The sequence below is a fragment of the Pezoporus occidentalis genome, unplaced genomic scaffold, assembly GCF_034315485.1.
Source record: "Pezoporus occidentalis ecotype Australia unplaced genomic scaffold, CSIRO_AGI_Poc_V1 ctg117, whole genome shotgun sequence".
NCBI lineage: Eukaryota > Metazoa > Chordata > Aves > Psittaciformes > Psittacidae > Pezoporus > Pezoporus occidentalis.
The window spans coordinates 6,868,022-6,885,990 of record NW_026912961.1 but is presented as its reverse complement, the minus strand read 5'-3'; the positions used below and the strand labels follow the sequence as shown (position 1 = coordinate 6,885,990).

Sequence of the window (17,969 nt, the reverse complement as noted above, 5' to 3'; positions counted from 1 at the left end):
GGTGTGTTAGTATAGTTAATGGAACATTTAATATCTGAGGATGAAGTTGGAAAAATCATGCCTTTGGAAGGCTGTGAAGCATGATAGACAGCAAAGAGCTTTAAATATCCCAGAGGTGTAATTGTCTTAGAGAAGCTACTTGTCCTTGAGGTTAATTGCACAAGTTTCCCACCATTTCCCTGCATAAATAAGTCATCTGGCTGTATTACACTGATGACTGAAATCTGCCAATATACTGTACATTATAACATAGTTAAAGCCTATTAGTAATTCTTCTCTTTAGAATGTTGAAACAGTAATTCTGGTTCATCTGTTTCATGACAAACTCTGGGATGGAAGGAAATTAAAAATCATGCATTTATATCTGCTGTAATAATTAATGTAATGATCCTTTAAACATTATTTCAGATATGTTTGCCTGCTTGAAAACATCTCAAGATCTGCATCATCACTACTCAGGTAAGCAGGAGACACCAGAATGATAGCTAAGTAATTTGAGAAATTAAAAAGAACATTAGTTCTTCCCTTGTCATCTTCCATGGTTTTCATTTTGAAGAGTTGCACAATTGCCCACTGCTAAGAAGGTTCTTTATTAATTCATGCCTAACACCCCAGTGAGGAAATTATGAATTATTTTCTTGCTGCTAATTGCTCAATTCCATCATTTCTGGTAAATCCTGAGGAGAATGTAGATAATCTCATTCAAACTACCAGTAGAAACAATGAATAATGCTCCGATTCCTGGGAGGGCAGAAGAGCCACTCATTTGTTTATAGCTGTCACCCTGACACCTCCCACATCCTCCTTTGTACTTTCTGGAATTGGTTTCTTCAGTTAATTGGTCCTGTACTACTTAATCTGTGTTTATATACCTATGAAGTCCAGCAAATTTGGCAGGGAATAAATCATTTGAATGCTAATTGCCTGCAGTCCTGTCTTTTCCTGAGCTGAGTGTGCACAGATTTTCCCACAAGGTTTGGATTTGTTTTTCCCGGAGGAGAGCTCAGCAGAGCTTGCCAGTAGATGTCTCTATTGCCCACAGGAGTTGGCCGCCTTTAAACGGAAGCTTGGAATAATCCAGAAGCATTATCAACCTCCTAAAGTTCAAAAACCCGCGATTTTCACTGGGAATAACACCTCCTGGTTCGTAATCAGTGTACAGGAGTAATTTCTCTGACATCATGGCATTGTTGCAGTGATTATTTTGGCTCACGCCAGGCATGCTATTTGAGATTAGGTAGGACTTTTTAGCACAGAGAGTGGTTACCATTATGAGTTGACAAATGACTTGAGAGGTTTCCAGTGAAGGTTTTCTTTCTTCAGGAAGATTGTGGTAGAATTTAGCCAACTAAGAGTAAAAGCTTGATACTGAAATCCGGCACCATATACTGTTTATGCATTATTTTTGCTGTCATGTGCAGGCAAGTACAGTTCTGCCTCTCTGCACACCCCAAAAAACTTGAGTTTTGACCCAAGTTCAGCATCAGGTGCATGTCCATGTCACATTGTTTCTAAGGCCTCTAGAATGAGTGCTAGCAGGGTCTGACAGACAGCACAGGTCTGTCATTTCCCCTTTTCACATCCTTGTTCATGCTATGCACTAATTTTGTGACTAGAGCTTGTTCCTAGTGAGGCATCAAAGGAGGACCATGCTCCAGAACTACTCAGGCATGTTAACCAATGCCTGTCACATTTGACATATGTAAACAAGCCTTGAAGTGGAGTCTGCAGATCTTCTCAAATGAGGACCTTAATTCATGGGTTGTCATAGTGTGGGTTTCCTTTGCTTTCTCTTCTGGGCTAAATAATCTCCAATTAATTTCTGCTCAGAGAGTTAATCTTAAGAAGGACAGATGATGTCTAGGCTCTGGAAGAGTCTCCCATCAAGGCTTTTTGGTTGTTCTGCAGGGAAACACAGGTTTGTTGTGGTTGACTGTCTGCTTTGGATGCTAGTTTTGTCTTCAGCCATCAAATAGGGAAATGAAGCAGTCAGCACTGTAGCATCTGAGTTGCCTTCTTATTCTGGTCTTACCCTCTTTATGGCTTACTTCACAGCTTTCTTCCCCTTCCTGATAACTGAAGCTATGATTAGGACAAATCCATAAATATTTAGATAGCTGTATGAAGTTTTGGAGGTGTTTGCCTGAGAAATAGGCTGCCAGTTAGGGAGACATAACGTTAGGGATGTTTGGTGAGGAGCCCAGATGAAGAGACAGTGCTCTTTTCAAGGGAAGCTTGGATTTTCCTTTGATGCCTTGTTAAATCCCCAGGTAGTTTTGAGCTTGATGAGACAGGCAGTGAGGGCATCTGGGGCCAGTGCATCTTATTGGCAGTGTGAATGTTGCTGCACTGGAGCTGACAGGAGGAGGAAGTGGTGACAGCCCTTGGTGAAAGGAGGAGGATGGAGAATTAGCCGAAGCAGTTCTTCCAGCCAGTGTGTAGGGGGCTTGTCCTGGAAAGCCTGTTTCCTTGGAAGAAGGGAATCAATGAATGGGGGAAAGAGTGGCAGCTAGTGCGTGTGACATACCATGAGTATGCAAAAGGAATTTGCTGTCTGGGTAGAATGGTGATCAGATCTGACATAGGATCACACTGTACCCTCTTAGGCTTTCTGCACTAAAGTGCCACCAGATGCTTCTGAAACTCAGCCAGCTTGTTGTTTATTCATATAGTAGTGAAATCAATGGTTTTTTGCAGCTGTTGAAAGGAACAACTTAATGAGACTTGCTCAGACGATACCATTTACACCAGTTCAGCTCTTTGGTGAGTACCAACTTCCTGGTTATGTTATTTATAAATGTTATAAATAGTTAGTGCATTATCTTTTAAATATGTTGAGTAATTTCCTTGGATTAATTTCAGCAATTCTTTTTTCTAAAACAGGTGAACCAAGATAGAATTGTAGTCATGTAATAGTTTAGAGACTTTTGGAAGTCATCTGGTCCGACTCCCTTTGTCGCCAGTTGAGATCAGGCTGCTGAGGTCCTGTCCATTTCCATTTTGAAAATTTCTTTAAATGGTGATTCCTTAGCTTCTCTGAGCAACCTTTTCCAGTGTTTGACTGACTTCAGTGTGAACCTAGTACTTTTCTCAGTATTTGTTGGTGTTTCCCTTGTTGTAGCTTGTTACCTGTTGGCATTCATGTGACTGCTGTCAACTTCAGAGGTGAATCTAACTCCATCTTCTCTATAGCTATCATTAGGATAGCTGAAGACAGCAAAAAGATTCCCTTTAACCTTAATACCTGCTCCGTCTCTCTCTACCCCCCTCTCTCTCACAGTCATACTCTCTCTCATGTAGCTATAGGTATAGACTATCCCATAAAGAAGGTGGTGGTTCAGAGGGCACTACTCCTCTATCTGGTATGGACGACTTATAGTATACCAAGGAAAAAAGAACTGTGCTGTAACTGAAGAGTGGTAGAGAATACTATATGAATTGTTTGGAAGAGTTCTGAAATTAGTGTGCAGTACTAGCTTACAGCAGGAGAAACTCTGCCTCTAGATACTTGAGAGCTAGGTGCCTTCTTTTCAATGGGTAGAATATTTTGTCTCACAGCAACTAATTGCTCATAGGATTTCCTGGGACTAGATTGCTGCAGATAATAATATAGCTATGAGCACAGTGAACATTTTAAACTTTGAAGCTCTCAGGAAGCACCTTTCTAGGTATAAAATTGTCAAACGGTAATAAAACGGAGAATAAATGTAAGATTAAAAAGGGTGTCTAGTTATAGTATCTTTATTCAAGCATCTGTCTTTTATATAAGACACCGGCTCTCTGTTGCTCTATTTTAAATTAAAACATGTACAAACAGTGGTGTTTGACAGCGTTGACACTTGTGCTAACTAGTGAAGGCAGGCTTGGGAGCAGGGAGGAAATCTACTTGTCTCAACCCTGTTTGTCCTTCCATATACCATTCTTTGCCATTCTGTGGATGTAGTTACATCACTCTTGCTGGTGAAAGCCTTTCTTACAAATTAGCATTGAAAATAGTGTGAGTTGCAAGAAGGAAATCCAAGTTTAAAAAGTCGGTTAACTTTTCTATATAGTTTACAAATGATGGCAACAGAAAGGTGTCTCACTTATGCTGCAAGAGAACAATGCTACTACAAGTAGCATAGGGAAACAGTGTGACTGAGTTAAAGCTCACCAGGTTTATTCTGCTTTCAGAAAGATGTTATCAGCAGGGGCAGATCATCTGAAATTTTGCACAGTATAAATAACATTGGAATTTATAGGAAAAAAAGAAATCTTAGTTTAAAACACCAGAACTGTAAATGTCCAATCAGTTTGCTTTAGCTTGTTCTCCTAGGATTCCTTGCTCCAAGGAAAGTCATGTTCTTTTCAGTGTAATTTCCTTGGCTCATTGTGGCCAAGTCACCGTTTTTGAAACAACTCAGCTGTCCGTTTGTGTTGAAAGGTGGCATTCTCCAGCCCTTTATTTTTGTAATCAGTAACTGTTAGAAGCAGTTTGTGTTTTTTGACTTGTTTTGGTTTTTTGTGTTTTTTTTTTTTGTGTTTTTTTTTTTTTTTTAAATTGGCTGAGCACAGTTATGAGGAAAATACTGTGAGTGTTGCATGTATCTTGATAAACAGCCTGTTCCACTGCATAAACAGAGGGAGCCACACTCAGGATATTTAAGATTCATACACTGAAGATAAAATGGTAACCCTTTAAAAGTAGGTACTTTCAAAGCTCAACCTCTCTTGAGTACTCAAAAAAGCGTGGCAGATGAAATTGATATTCTTATCTATATAAATCTATGAGTTCTGTTTGTGCGGATGTGTCCAGGAAGTCTTAAATTCATCTCTTTTTAGAGATTTAGTACAAACTCTTTGGACCACTTATGCAATCACAATAGATCTTCAGCAGAATGTGTGTAGTAAGTAGTGTAAGTTTTCACACAGATGAACAGTAATGATAAAAAAGCTCTTTTATAGTGTGGTTTACAAAGGTGTGTAAAGTGGTCATGTTATTTTAAGACAACAAATCAAAATGTATTTCTCTCCTGGGGCTGCTAACAAAACTTCCATTTATTTAAGATGGAGAGGAAGTGACTGTCTATCGGCTAGAAGAAAGTTCACCTATGAGCCTTGATAAAAGCATGTCTTCCTGGTCCCAGCATGGTGTGGCTGCAATGATCCAAGTCTTGTCAAGGGAGGAAATGGATGGGGGTCTGCGGAGGGCCATGAAGGTCATCTGTACTTGGTCTGAAAATGACGTATTAAAGCTGGGACAAGTATTTATTGTGAAGTCTTTTCTGCCAGAGGTGGTTCAGACTTGGCAAAAGATCTTTCATGATGGCACAGTGTTGCATCTCTGCCTCAGGGTGAGTTCAGACCTAAAGGCACACTGACTGGTGTAGCCTGATGTGCCTTAAATACTATACTCTTGCATGAGAATGTCTTCAGCATGGTTGACGTGGTTTGATATTATCTTTTGGAAAGGAAAAAGCTTTTGAGGAAGATATATCTCCCATTTGTAAACTGTATACAATTGTGTCCATGTGTGTGCTTATGTGTGTTTTGACAAATTCATGTCATCTTTCTCTATGAAAATGAAAATTATGTTTACAACATTATTTTCTCCAGGAGATCCAACAGCAAAGGGCTGCCCAGAAGTTAATCTATACCTTCAATCAAGTGAAGCCTCATACTATTCCTTATACTCCAAGGTAAAGTCACTGTCTTTAAGTATTAGGTGTCAAAGGTCCTGGTCTAGTGTAGCCTTCTTTTCCAGTGAGTTGAAATATAAGAAGAAAGATAGGCAGCTTTGAACTTTGTCTTTATAGCTACATGTGATGGCAAAACAAGCTTCTTCATGCTGTTACTTAGATTTAAGTAAGAAGTATCTTTTATACAATAAACATAAACAGTTTGGTATAGTTCATTTACAAGGTCCTACACCTGGGTTGGAGCAATCCCAGGCACAGCTACATGTTGGGCAGAGAAGAGTTTCAGAGCAGCCCTGCAATGAAGGACTCGGGGGTGTTGGTTGATGAGAAAATGAACATGGGCTGGCTTCAGTGTGCGCTTGCAGCCCAGAAAGCCAACTGTATCCTGGGCTGCATCAAAAGGAGTGTGACCAGCAGGTGGAAGGAGGTGATCCTGCCCCTCTACTCTGCTCTTGTGAGACCTCACTTGCAGTATTGTGTGCAGTTCTGGTGTGCTCAACATAAAAATACATGGAACTGTTGGAACAAGTCCAGAGGAGGGCCACGAGAATGATCAGAGGACTGGAGCACCTCCCGTATGAAGACAGGCTGAAAAAGTTGGGACTGTTCAGCCTGGAGAAGAGAAGGCTGCGTGGAGACCTCATAGCAGCCTTCCAGTATCTGAAGGGGGGCTATAAGGATGCTGGGGAGGGACTCTTCATTAGGGACTGTAGTGATAGGACAATGGGTAATGAGTTAAAACTCAAATGGGAAGTTTAGACTGGATATAAGGAAGAAGGCCTTTACTATGAGGGTGGTGAGGCACTGGAATTGGTTGCCCAGGGAGGTTGTGAATGCTCCATCCCTGGCGGTGTTCAAAGCCAGGTTGGACGAAGCCTTGGGTGAGATGGTTTAGTGTGAGGTGTCCCTGCCCACGGCAGAGGGGTTGGAACTAGATAATCTTAAGGTCCTTTCCAACCCTAACTATTCTATGATTCTATGATATGGTAGGATAGAGTAAACCAGGTTTTGTTGTTTGTGCATGAACTATATTTTCTGATAAAAGTACTTTGTTTTGAGGGTTACCAAACTGAGAAAGCCTTTGTGCTGCCCACCATTTGTTATCTTCTGTTGTTCAAATGCTCCAATTAGGGGAGATGTGTCCTTCTTTATGGTATATTTGCTTTGCATCATGCCGTGTGATGACTGTGAGAGTATTCATTATCCTGCCAGGCCCTGATAGACAGCATTTGTATCTACAGGTTCCTGGAAGTTTTCCTCATCTACTGCCGTTCAGCGAACCAGTGGCTGACCATTGAGAAGTACATGACTGGCGAGTTTCGGAAGTACAACAACAATAATGGGGATGAGATTACCCCCAGCAGCTTGCTGGAAGAGCTGATGCTGGCTTTCTCTCACTGGACCTACGTGTACACCCGTGGGGAGCTCCTTGTCCTGGATTTGCAAGGTGACTTGTAGCAGAGATCACTATTTGACACCCAATGTAAAGCAATTACCTTAAGAAACAATGTAATACTGTGGAATGGTCCAAATTCTGTTCTTATTGACATACTGGCAAAGCTCAAGAACCCCCTGGGTATCTGTTGTGTGGCACTGGTAAACGTGTATCCACAGACACTCTAGATTAATGTAGATGTAAAGGGAAAATAATTTGACTTCAAATACATCTAGGTTCAATGGGCAAAAGAGCAAGTAGATAAAGTGTGAAGGAACATTTCAGCCAGCAGAAAAAAACCTCACTCCACAGTTAAGATATTTTTATTAACATATATAAATAATCCAGAGATTCAAGCGTACCCACGTTTATGCACATGATATGTGTATATCTGTCAGAAGTGTGAAGTGCTATCTGTATATTTTACTGTTCATATTAATAAATCTGTAAGCAGTTTGCATAAGCTACAAACCTGAGTTCTATTCACAAAGTCTTGCGACTCCTTCAAAGAGCATGTGATCACTTTACTGTACATGTGTAAGTGGGAACATGGCATATTTTAAAGAGATAAAACAGTTGACAATGTTCAGAAGATGAACATCACCCATCAAACAGTACAAACACTATTGTTTGTCATTTCTGTCAAGAAAAATGTGTATGGATAGACAACGACTTAGCTTCTGGATACCAAAAAATGTAAATATGTTGTGAATTACAAGAAAGACATGCTTATTATGCAAAATAAATTTATAATTCCATCCTTGCCTTCATTTGGTTTTATCTGCATATGAAAAAAAAATACAGGAAGATTGTGCCTTCACCATAGCATACTAGAATTTGTCTGAAGTTTGCTTAAGTTTATTATACAACTCTTGACAGTTCCAGACCAACTGTGTTGGCTCAGACATGGAGAATTTAAACATCTATGTAAATCTCATCAAGACTGGAGCTTCAATTCCCATCTCAAACAAACTGAAATCTGCTCTAGTTTTTGCCTTGTGTTTATCTTGTAGTTCCCCAATCTGGAGTTTAGGAAAAATGCAAGGGCTGCTCCTGTTGGAGTTCTGATAGGATTAGTCTATATCACGATTTACTATATATTGCCTGGGCCATCTCCACATACATACACACCACATTTTGTCTAATTTACATCAACTGAAATGACCTTCATTGAAAAGTGTTGCAATCTGGGGATATTTCAGTCACAGCAAAATAATTTACTTGGATTCAAGAAAAGAGCTTTTTGGTAAAATGGTAGTATGTCATCAATTTGGGGAAAAATGTAACATAGATATTAGCATTCAGGTATCATAATGAAATAATTTATTTAATAAGCCTCCGTGGCCACCCAGAAGAAAAAAAGAGATAACAGATCCAAGCATCTGCAAATAACAGAGTTGTGGCTTATGTTTGTTACCTTGAAAAGAACATGTATCCGAGAGTAGATATTTTCATATCCATAAGATCCACATCTGATTAATACCTTTACTCCAATTTAAGTAGCAGTCTTAGAGTTGTTCACATTTTGCTTAGTTGAGTTTCAGCATAATATTTAGTGCATTTGCATAAGCCTGCCATCTACATATAAATAAACCTCAAAGCAACTGAAGTCAGGACTGTAATAAGAACTCTATGTTTGCCACTACCTAACAGATTTTTATACTCATTGCATTTTCTTTTTAACTCATGATCACTTTAATTATGAGACAGTATGAACACGGATATTTACATTTTTGGAAGTGCCAGATTATGAAATTGTGATTACCTTCCTTTGTAACACACAGGTGTTGATTTTATTATAGGTGTTGGGGAAAACCTTACGGATCCATCTGTAATTAAACCTGAAGACAAAAAGTAGGTTTATTTCTGATGAAATTATCATTTGCTTCGCACGTTCTGCTAACAGTCTGTAGTTAGGGTGTTTTTTTATGATTTGTGAGAGACATAGTTATTTTTCACACTGTGTTTGAGTTAAATGAAGGTATTGATGACAGTGGAGAGAAACCATACTCTGCTGTGCTTAGAAGGACTGCAGGTGTTCCAGCTCCCAATGTGTGGTGAGTGGTGTATGAAAGGTGGGAAGAGCCTGTGTTGCTGTGCTAAGGGCACAGGAGTTTTCAAGAGCTGTGAAGGGAGAGCAGGAACAAGAGACAGAAGACCCTGTAAGTCCCTTCACAAATTTGTACTGAAGGTGGTCATCAGTAACTTAAATGTTAAACCCAACTGGTTTCCCCTGGCCACTGTTCCATGGACTATATGGGGCCACAGTGGTTTTAGAGGATGAGGAAAGGGCTTCTGGATCTCTTATCTTTTTGATAGGTTCTAGTGGTACATTTAAGCTTGCTACACATTAACAATCTCAAAGCCATGATATGCAGATGATAAATCATGTGTGAAAACTTAACAAAACCTGGAGAGACTACAGAAATAGCAGTCTGCCTTCATGCATCAAATTTCAGAATCAGAACCATGGTCATTCTCCCATCCTGTAACCTTGCTCCTAACTAGTATTTGCTGTAGTGAAAGGAGAAGCAGTAGTGTTGATAGTTGCTGTCCTGCAGGGTCCTTTTTTATGGAAATTCTCCCTAAACCCATACATATCTCCAGCCTGTGCCTTGGCACTTCTGCTCCTCCACTGTCTTGTGTTCAGCTTGGCTCCCTCTTGGTCAGTTCATGTCATCTGGCTGAAGAGGTTTCTAACGTTTGGAAGGAAGATTTAAGTATGAATAGTCTGATTTAATACAAAGCTCAATTAACTATAGAAATATCAGATGACTTGCCTAGAACTCATAGCAAGTTAATTTTGAAAGCAGGCTCTTAATTCTGAGACCATTATTAATATTTAATTAATAAGATTAGTAATAAATGACTGTATTAATGTTTTATGATTTTTAAATTATAAATATAGGTGTATCAGCCAAGTAATATTTATTTTGGAAGCAACATCAAAAATACGCCGAACACCTCACAATGACTAAGTTTTTGCCCTAAGTGGGTCATAGGACAGAAGCATAGCTTAGGATAGAGAGGCAGAGAGGTTGGTCATGCAGCTGTTCATCAATTTTCAGCAAACATTTTAAAGTATTGCTACAGATGTATGGAAATCTGGTTTGCTACCATTCAAGTGGATTTTTTTAATATCAGTGGTAGGATAAACTGTAATAGCTGTTACTGAAGACTGTGGCCACTCACCTGGCAACTCAGCTTATTCTCTTTAAAATAGAAATGATATTTATCTATATGCTCTTGAAGTGCATGTTTATTAGTGTTCTGGATTATTTTTGTTATTAAATAATTTTGTCATGCTTACTAAAATTTGATCGCACAGATCTTATTTTCAGAACTTTTTATTGCTTTGTTTTTACCATCTTCAAAACAGGTAAGTCCTAGTTCAAGAGAAGTGTTGATTAATTAATCAAGACCAGTTTTGATGTAAGTTCGGGGAAATCTTCAGAACAGCAAGTTGTGAAACTATATTGTTTTGATACAGTGATCTAAAGGAGTAAGACAGTGAAATGATGGATGGTTTCTGTAAGCAGTGAGCAGATACCCAGCTCTAAGAAACACTTTCTAAAATAGTCATAACAATAACAATGTAAAAGCACTGTCTTTGCTCTGACCTTCCTTTGCTCACAAGATAAATATTTCTGGCAGTACCAAGATCTGTTTGAAGTTTTCATTTGTAGGTAAGATAATCAAATCATGCATGCTGCCTCAAAAGTTGCTTTGAGCTCACGCTGTCTTAGAAGCCTGAGAGAAAATAGATGGTATCTGTCTGATGGGAGTGATTCAAACTTTAGCACTACTTATGTTTAAATTATTTAAGTTTTGCTTCTGTAATTCCATTGATTTAGGGGCTCATGTATTTACCTTGTAATGAGTCCTTTCTTTCATACATACTGCATGCCTGGAATTGGACTTTGTAATGGCAAATGATGAACTCTAATTCTGTGGTAGTGCATTCTGGCTTGGTTTTATATATAGCACCAAGACAAAAATAACAGATTTCTTTGGAAAGTATGTCAGATACTGTGATGTCTCAACAGATCCCGAGCTGATGTAAATTGGTGTAAATTCATGGATATTTAACATTGGTTGAAGATCTGGCCATGTGCACTTCATAAAATGTATGTGTGATCAAACAAGGCAGGTGTAATGTTAACAAAAGGATTTCCTTAAAAACCAGAAGTAATAGAGGCACAGCAGCAAGGTTATGACAGTGCAGTCCCTGCAAACTCCTGTACTGCCTGGCTGTTGGGAAGAATTGCCTCATAAGCAGTATTCTGGATGCCTTTTTTAGTGTGTACTACTCGCCAAATCCACAACAAAGTCCATGTTGGTAAAGCTTTCATGGATACTTTGCAGATTGTAGAGCAGCTTTGGAGATGAGAAAAACAGTGGGCTGAGTTTAAATTGGATAGAACTAATGCATTAAGCCTGCTGAGAGGGGTGAGAACAGGGATGCTGGTAGTCAAAAATCTCATTACAAATATGTGAAAAGGAGTCAGAGGTGCTAGGTCTCTTACTCTCCCTTTTGAAAGCACTCAAGCAGATAGTGATGGGCTGCAGGTTTTAGTAATGAGCAGAGACCATGTTCGCTGAAGCTACTTATTAGCATTTGTTTTGATGAACAAATCTATTGAATTTTAGCAAGCTGTGTGCTTCCAGCCAAACAATTTATGGTTGAATTGCTGCCAGTAGACAAAACATCTGCATGAACTGAACCTCTGCTGTAGAAATGTGCACAACTGAAACAGGTGGGCTGGAAGCTACCTCTACAAAAACATACTGAATAAATGATTTGGGCACCTCCCTGGGGAGATGCTACTTGCCATGAAGCCCCCCACAGTCCTTTACCTTCCATCAGTAAGCCCTGTTAAATATCTTATCGTCTGCTTTGAGTATTTGCAGCTCTAGACTATAAGAAGCACTCTGCTTTAGCACTGCCTATGTTAACCTGCCTGCCGGCCAGCACCAACCTGGTGCAATCTGACATGCATTAATGGAGCATAACTAGTAAGTAAGGTTCTGTACGAAAGGAGGAGCATGTTTTGTTTTTTTAAGCCCATTAGCTCACATTAATGCAACTGCTTGGGAAACAGGAAAGCTGGGCTCAGTATTTTTCTCTCCTTGGAGATAAAATCAGAACTTGAATAACCAGGGGAGTGACCTTGTTTGTAACATATTTGTAGGATTAGAAGGGACCTGAAATGTTCAGCTGGTTCTTCTGCATTGGGTCATTCCTGGCTTTATAGGTCTTGTACAGACAAATCTTCAAGTTTTCCAAGGATGACCTTAAAAACTTCACAGACCTATCATTACTGTCTGAAAGATTTTTCTTGATTTCCATCTTGAAATATTTCTTTCTGGTCCTGTTTACTGTCAACAGGTAAAAAAAAATATTACAGAAAGCTCAGTTAGTCACTATCTTCTTCCTCAATGTATTTTTGTTTGTTTTTTTTTTTTTTTTTGTTTTGTTTTTATTGTATTTTTTGTTGTTGTTGGGGTTTTTTGTTTGCTTGTTTGTTTCTTTTTTGTTTGTTTTCTTTTTTTTTTGTATTTTGTTTTCCGTTTTAGGCTACTCCCTAATCTTTTCATGTGTGCCATGATTTCTAGACTGCTGCTCATTCTTGTTATTTTTACCAATTTACCCTCATATTTCTTGAAATAATTTTCCAAATTTAAATGCAGTATTGTTCTTGAAACATTGCCAGTGCTAGACAGAGAGGGAAGATTGCTTCATATATGTTGCAGACAGTATTCCTGTTCACCTCACAAAAGCATGAGAAAATTATCAGTCTGTCTTGTGCTATTTTCTGCACTTTGCATGGAATAAAAGATCGGACGAAGTATCAGAGTGGTTTTGTAGCCTTGGAGTTAGTGAAGTCCTCTCAATTTCCTATGCCTGCCCAAGCAAATAATTATGTTCTATTCTTTTTGGCATTTTACCAGATTATACCAAGGGATAGAAATGACTATGTAGCATCATGTCATTTAACGTATATATATGGCACTTAAATAATATTTCACTTCTTGCTTCATTTGATGTACTAATTTGCAGTAAAGGTGGATTGGACCTTCAGATGATCCAGGAGACAGTCTTTAGCATCTACCAGAACTTAGAGACTAAGCTTTCTATAGTAGTTTTGGCTAATCATCGCTTTTTTCCTGTGTGAAAGTGGATGGTGTTATATTTCAAAACGGCTTTATTTAGAGAGAATATATTTTGTTAGTGTGGATTAGATAGATTTGCAAGAGTTAAAATCTTTTTCTGTAGCTTTTCAGAGCTGTAATTGATTTCACATTTAAAATGTGTTGTTTACACTCTGTATATCATTAAAATAAAATACTAGCATTCATAAAGTTTCTTTGGAAATGTTTCTTGTGTGCTGTGTTCTGTGATGTCTAGAATGTCAATTAAATTCTTGAGAATAATGGTTGAGCAGTATTAAAATTAATGAACACTGATCTTTCAAGAATCTGTTACAACAAGAATCTGTTATAATTATGTGGTACTTCTAATACATGTGTGTGCATAGCTTGCTTCTGTTTGTGATTGTGGCATCTGCATTCAGAATATGCAGTATACTTCCACAAATGGATCTTCTAGTAATGTTGCTGAATTGGCCAGAGTGCAGACACATGGAAATGAGTATAGGAAGAAGCCAATAAATTTTAAAGCTTTGCTTGTCAGCAACATACTGTGTTTTTTTCTGTAGTGCATATTAATGTGACTAGGGCTCTGCTTGCTTTTGGCTTTCTGTTCTTAAATAAGGTACTAGTAAGTCACTGCAAGCTCTGGTTTGTTCCCAGTTGCTGACCCTCAAAACTGGGACCAAACCATTTGCTTGATGAGACTCTGCAACAGTCAGATTCTAGCATATGTTGTCTAAATGTCTCTGTGCCCAAATTTTCTTTGAGCATTTTTGTAGGAATTGCTCAGTCTGTTCTGTCTCCCTTTAGAGCCTATCTCAGATGCAGCAGGAGGAAAAAGTGGTTTGGGGTATATGTAGGCTAATACCTTACCAGAACTGGCAGTTTTCTTGTCCTGGAACTAAGAAACTTGTGATGTGCATGTACTAAGCTTTGATTGTCTATACGCAAAGAGCTAATGTATCTCTGATTTACAAAATAGAAAACATTATTATCTCTCTCCCCTATAGTTGCTTTATTTTGAGTTCATTGATTATTTAATAATTTTTCTTTTAGATCTGGAAAGATGGTATTTGGACCAGCAAACCTAGGAGAAGGTGCAATAAGAAACTTCATCACAAAGCACCGTTGTAACTCTTGCTGCAGGAGGCTGAAACTTCCTGGTATGCAAAGTAAAGATTTTGAATCTATCTATAGCTTTTTAAGTGCAAGGAAGTAAAGGCCTAAGCATGCTATAAGCACAAGGACCAAAATTCTATTGAGCTGAAAGATTATAGCAGGCACACTATCTGTTTGCAATGGTGGATATGAGCATATTGCTCTTCTGCCCAGCAGCTGTATAAGGGTCGGAGCTGATCAATCTGATGTTAGCATTCAGCCTGAAAACTTCCCACTGAATTGTTTCCTTTGCTTTGCAAAACGGTAGCTCATTTTTTCAGTCATCACTACAGGTAACATCAGCAATAATTTTAGAATCAGAAAGAGTAACAATCTGAAAATTGGCAATGGATTAGGTGAGGGAAAACTCACTGAAGGTTTCCTGGCCATAGGGTAGGATCCTATACAATGCAGCCTTTCCTTCTGCTTAGTTGGAGAATTGTGTTGCCTATTTGTGTTAGATTTGGTAGAATATGCTTATTTTTGATATAGGGCAGATTTTAAAAGACACAAAACCAAAACAGATTGCCATGCTGGATGAATTTCCACCCACCTCACAGTATGCTAGAGATTGGAAGGGACCTCAAAAGATCATCTAGTCCAATCGCCCTGCCGGAGCAGGAACACCTAGATAATGTTACACAGGAATGTGTCCAGGCGGGTTTTGAATGTCTCCAGGGAAGGAGACTCCACAACCTCCCTGGGCAGCCTGTTCCAGTGTTCCGTCACCCTCACTGAGAAGAAGTTTCTTCTCAAGTTTAAGTGGAGCCTCTTGTGTCCACCTCTTTTTTCCTAGGGGCAAGTGATTTCTCTTTAGTACCTACATGGAGGAGTAATTGCTGTTTTATTCTGAAACAGAAACTGTAGTGTTACTGGTTTTTATTATTTGTGTCTGTGGCAGCTAGAGGTAATAGGCGGAAAGATCAGCTGAATTAATACAGTCAGAGCAGGTTCTTTCGTATCAGCTCACACCATTTTTGGGTCCCCCAGGGGTCTTATTCCCCTGTCTCTGATTTGCAGTGCTGCAGATTTTCTTTCTTCTAGAAACAGCTAGCAGACTACCGTTGTTATCAGGTTGGACGCTGCCTGGGTTCTACATGCTTTTCAAACATTTATTTTGCTGCATCATTTTATTTATTTTCTTGCCATAGATTTGAGAAGTGACTGCACACTGGAAAGGGTCAGTCCAGCCTTGGAAACAGAAATGGAGACAAGCACCAGAGAAGCTGATGATGCAGATGAGCCTTTGGAGTATGATACACGGCTGTGAAGCAGTGGTTGTGAGCAGAGCCCGTGTGCTTCCATGTTCCTGCTTATCACTGCCATGGGTCAGTCCAGAAGAACAGAATGCAGGTGTCTGAGTGCAGCATCTGTCAGTGTTTTCTTGTTTGTTTGTGGATTTTTAAGTGTGAATTAGGGTTCCAAGTGGTGCTTTCTTAGGAAAATGACTGTGACAAGCATATTTCCAAGGAGGAGTGACTTTATGTTTCTCTGTCTCCTCTTTAGTAAATAACTGAATGTATACACATGTACAAATCATTACTTTTCAGAGGCAGACCCCACTCCGCCCCATGTTCACTTTTCTTGGGCATAGGAGGCTCTTCAGGAAATTGCAGAATACCTGCTCTATATTGTTGATTTTGATGCAGAGACAAACCAAGAATATATGAGTAATGGATTAGTGTTTTAAACAGTAGTCATTGATATAGCAAGTAGACTGAAAAGTTTTGTGGGAGCTTCAGTTTGAATTCTTTTCACATAACAAGAACAAGTTGAACAATAAAGGATTAGGTAATTAGACCCACAAGCATAATTGACCTTCCTCATTTTGAGTTCACGAAATTAATAAATCTATGCTCTTTAACACAAACATGAAAAATAACCTTGAATGTGATTCAACTTTTAACCAGGATCAGCCTTTCTTTATAATATTTTAGCTTCAGCATGTTTTGAAGTTGTAATTGGCAACAAAGATTTTAGAAGTCACAAAGAATAATATATTCTGTTTGGTATGTAACTTCTTGTTGTCAGTGTCTGGCTGTATGTAGGACCTTCATTTAACAGTGGTGCAGTTATATCTGTGCTTTTGCAGCATCTGCATCTGTTTCTGTTGATATTATCTGATTTCAGTAGAAGTTCACAAAACACAAAAATCAACTGTGGAATATGATTTTTTAAAGATTGAAATGAAGTGCTCAGGAGAAATATCTCTAATACAACCACTGTTGTATTACAGTTAACATCTATCATTAAAGCAACTTTGCACTTTCGTATTGAGTAGAAGTACCTAATGTTGAAATGTAAGTCAACAGAAAACTTTATACTTGAATAAGAAACAAAATCATATTTCCACTACAGCTATAGTAAATTTTAATGCCTAAGGGAGCTATTTGTTATGATCTGTCATTCATTTTTTATAGTTAGAAAATGTCTATGTATACATAGGTATTGAAAGTTATATGTTCCCAGTTTTCATATTGATTATGGTATTGAAGATGGCATAGAAATAATCACTCACACTATGTTCAGCTGAGATGCTAGTTCCCGTGAGCATCCTGGAAAGATTTTCTTATTTTTTATCTTTTTAAAAATAGTTTAAAAGAAACACATATTTTAACAGAAAACCCTGTTAGAATATACTGTTTGTTTTGCAAAAAATGTACTTCTTTTTGGCTTTTTTGGAAGTAATTCAATGTATCTGAATGTTTAGGTTGGCTGTGAAATAGATTGTTTAACTGTATCTCTACAGAATGATGGTGGATTTTGATCCCTTTGCTGGTAAGGTAGTAGTTCTGCTTGCAGTGATTATCATCTTAAAATTTGGCTTTATGGAGATATGGACTTACATGCATACTTATATACTTTAAAGGCAGAATTTTCGCTACAGGATCTCTAACTGTTAGTATGACTTCAAATTCAGTGAAGTTAAATGACACATAAATATATCTTTAAAGCCAAGGACAATTTAAGCTCTGTCCTGATAGTGTTGTTTTCCTCAATCATTTCCATAAATTCTGAACACATATATATAACACTAAAAATAAACTCCACAGAAGGCTGGGGCTGAGCACCTTTTGTTTCTTTTAAAGTTTTGAAGATATACACAAGTCATACTTCTGGTGATCTTTTCTTGACAACCCTCCTTGTTGCCTTCAGGAGTGAGTGGATTCTGTGTTAATAGCGATACTTGTAAGAATTCTTACGGTATATAGCTCAGTGTAGATTCATCTTCTTCAATCATGTTAATTCCCATGAAGTTACCTACTACCTACAATTTGCCTTGAATTGGGCATCCTTGCAAGACACTAATCTGTGTTAAAATATAGTTGATAGAAACTTGTTTGATACTTTATTTCACTCAGTATGAAATATTAATGTGATGAAACAAGAAAAGGAGGCATTTGGAATTGTTCCATTATATACTGGTATGCTAGCACTAAGTTTCCCATTCATGGAGACACTAAGCTGAAAAATTCCAGTGATCCTGCGGGTGATTAATTTTGCCTCACCTTTCTTTTTTGCATTTTACTGGGGAGGTATAATTC

The 17,969-nt window shown here is 38.4% G+C and overlaps 1 protein-coding gene across 5 annotated transcripts in view; it reads left to right on the top strand.

Annotated features, from left to right (window-relative positions):
* TRPM6 (transient receptor potential cation channel subfamily M member 6) overlaps positions 1 to 16,693 on the top strand; it is a 57,407-nt gene extending 40,714 nt beyond the window's left edge. For 3 of the 5 annotated variants that reach the window (XM_062641642.1, XM_062641635.1, XM_062641626.1), the window contains 8 exons: positions 409 to 459; positions 2,698 to 2,763; positions 5,047 to 5,333; positions 5,596 to 5,678; positions 6,920 to 7,125; positions 8,916 to 8,967; positions 14,323 to 14,429; positions 15,576 to 16,693. In XM_062641642.1, the coding sequence (XP_062497626.1) occupies positions 409 to 459; positions 2,698 to 2,763; positions 5,047 to 5,333; positions 5,596 to 5,678; positions 6,920 to 7,125; positions 8,916 to 8,967; positions 14,323 to 14,429; positions 15,576 to 15,694 (971 nt within the window). In that variant the 3' untranslated portion in view covers positions 15,695 to 16,693. The other 2 variants (XR_009969044.1, XR_009969043.1) reach the window with 2 other exon arrangements.
* Positions 16,694 to 17,969: the final 1,276 nt, after the last annotated feature.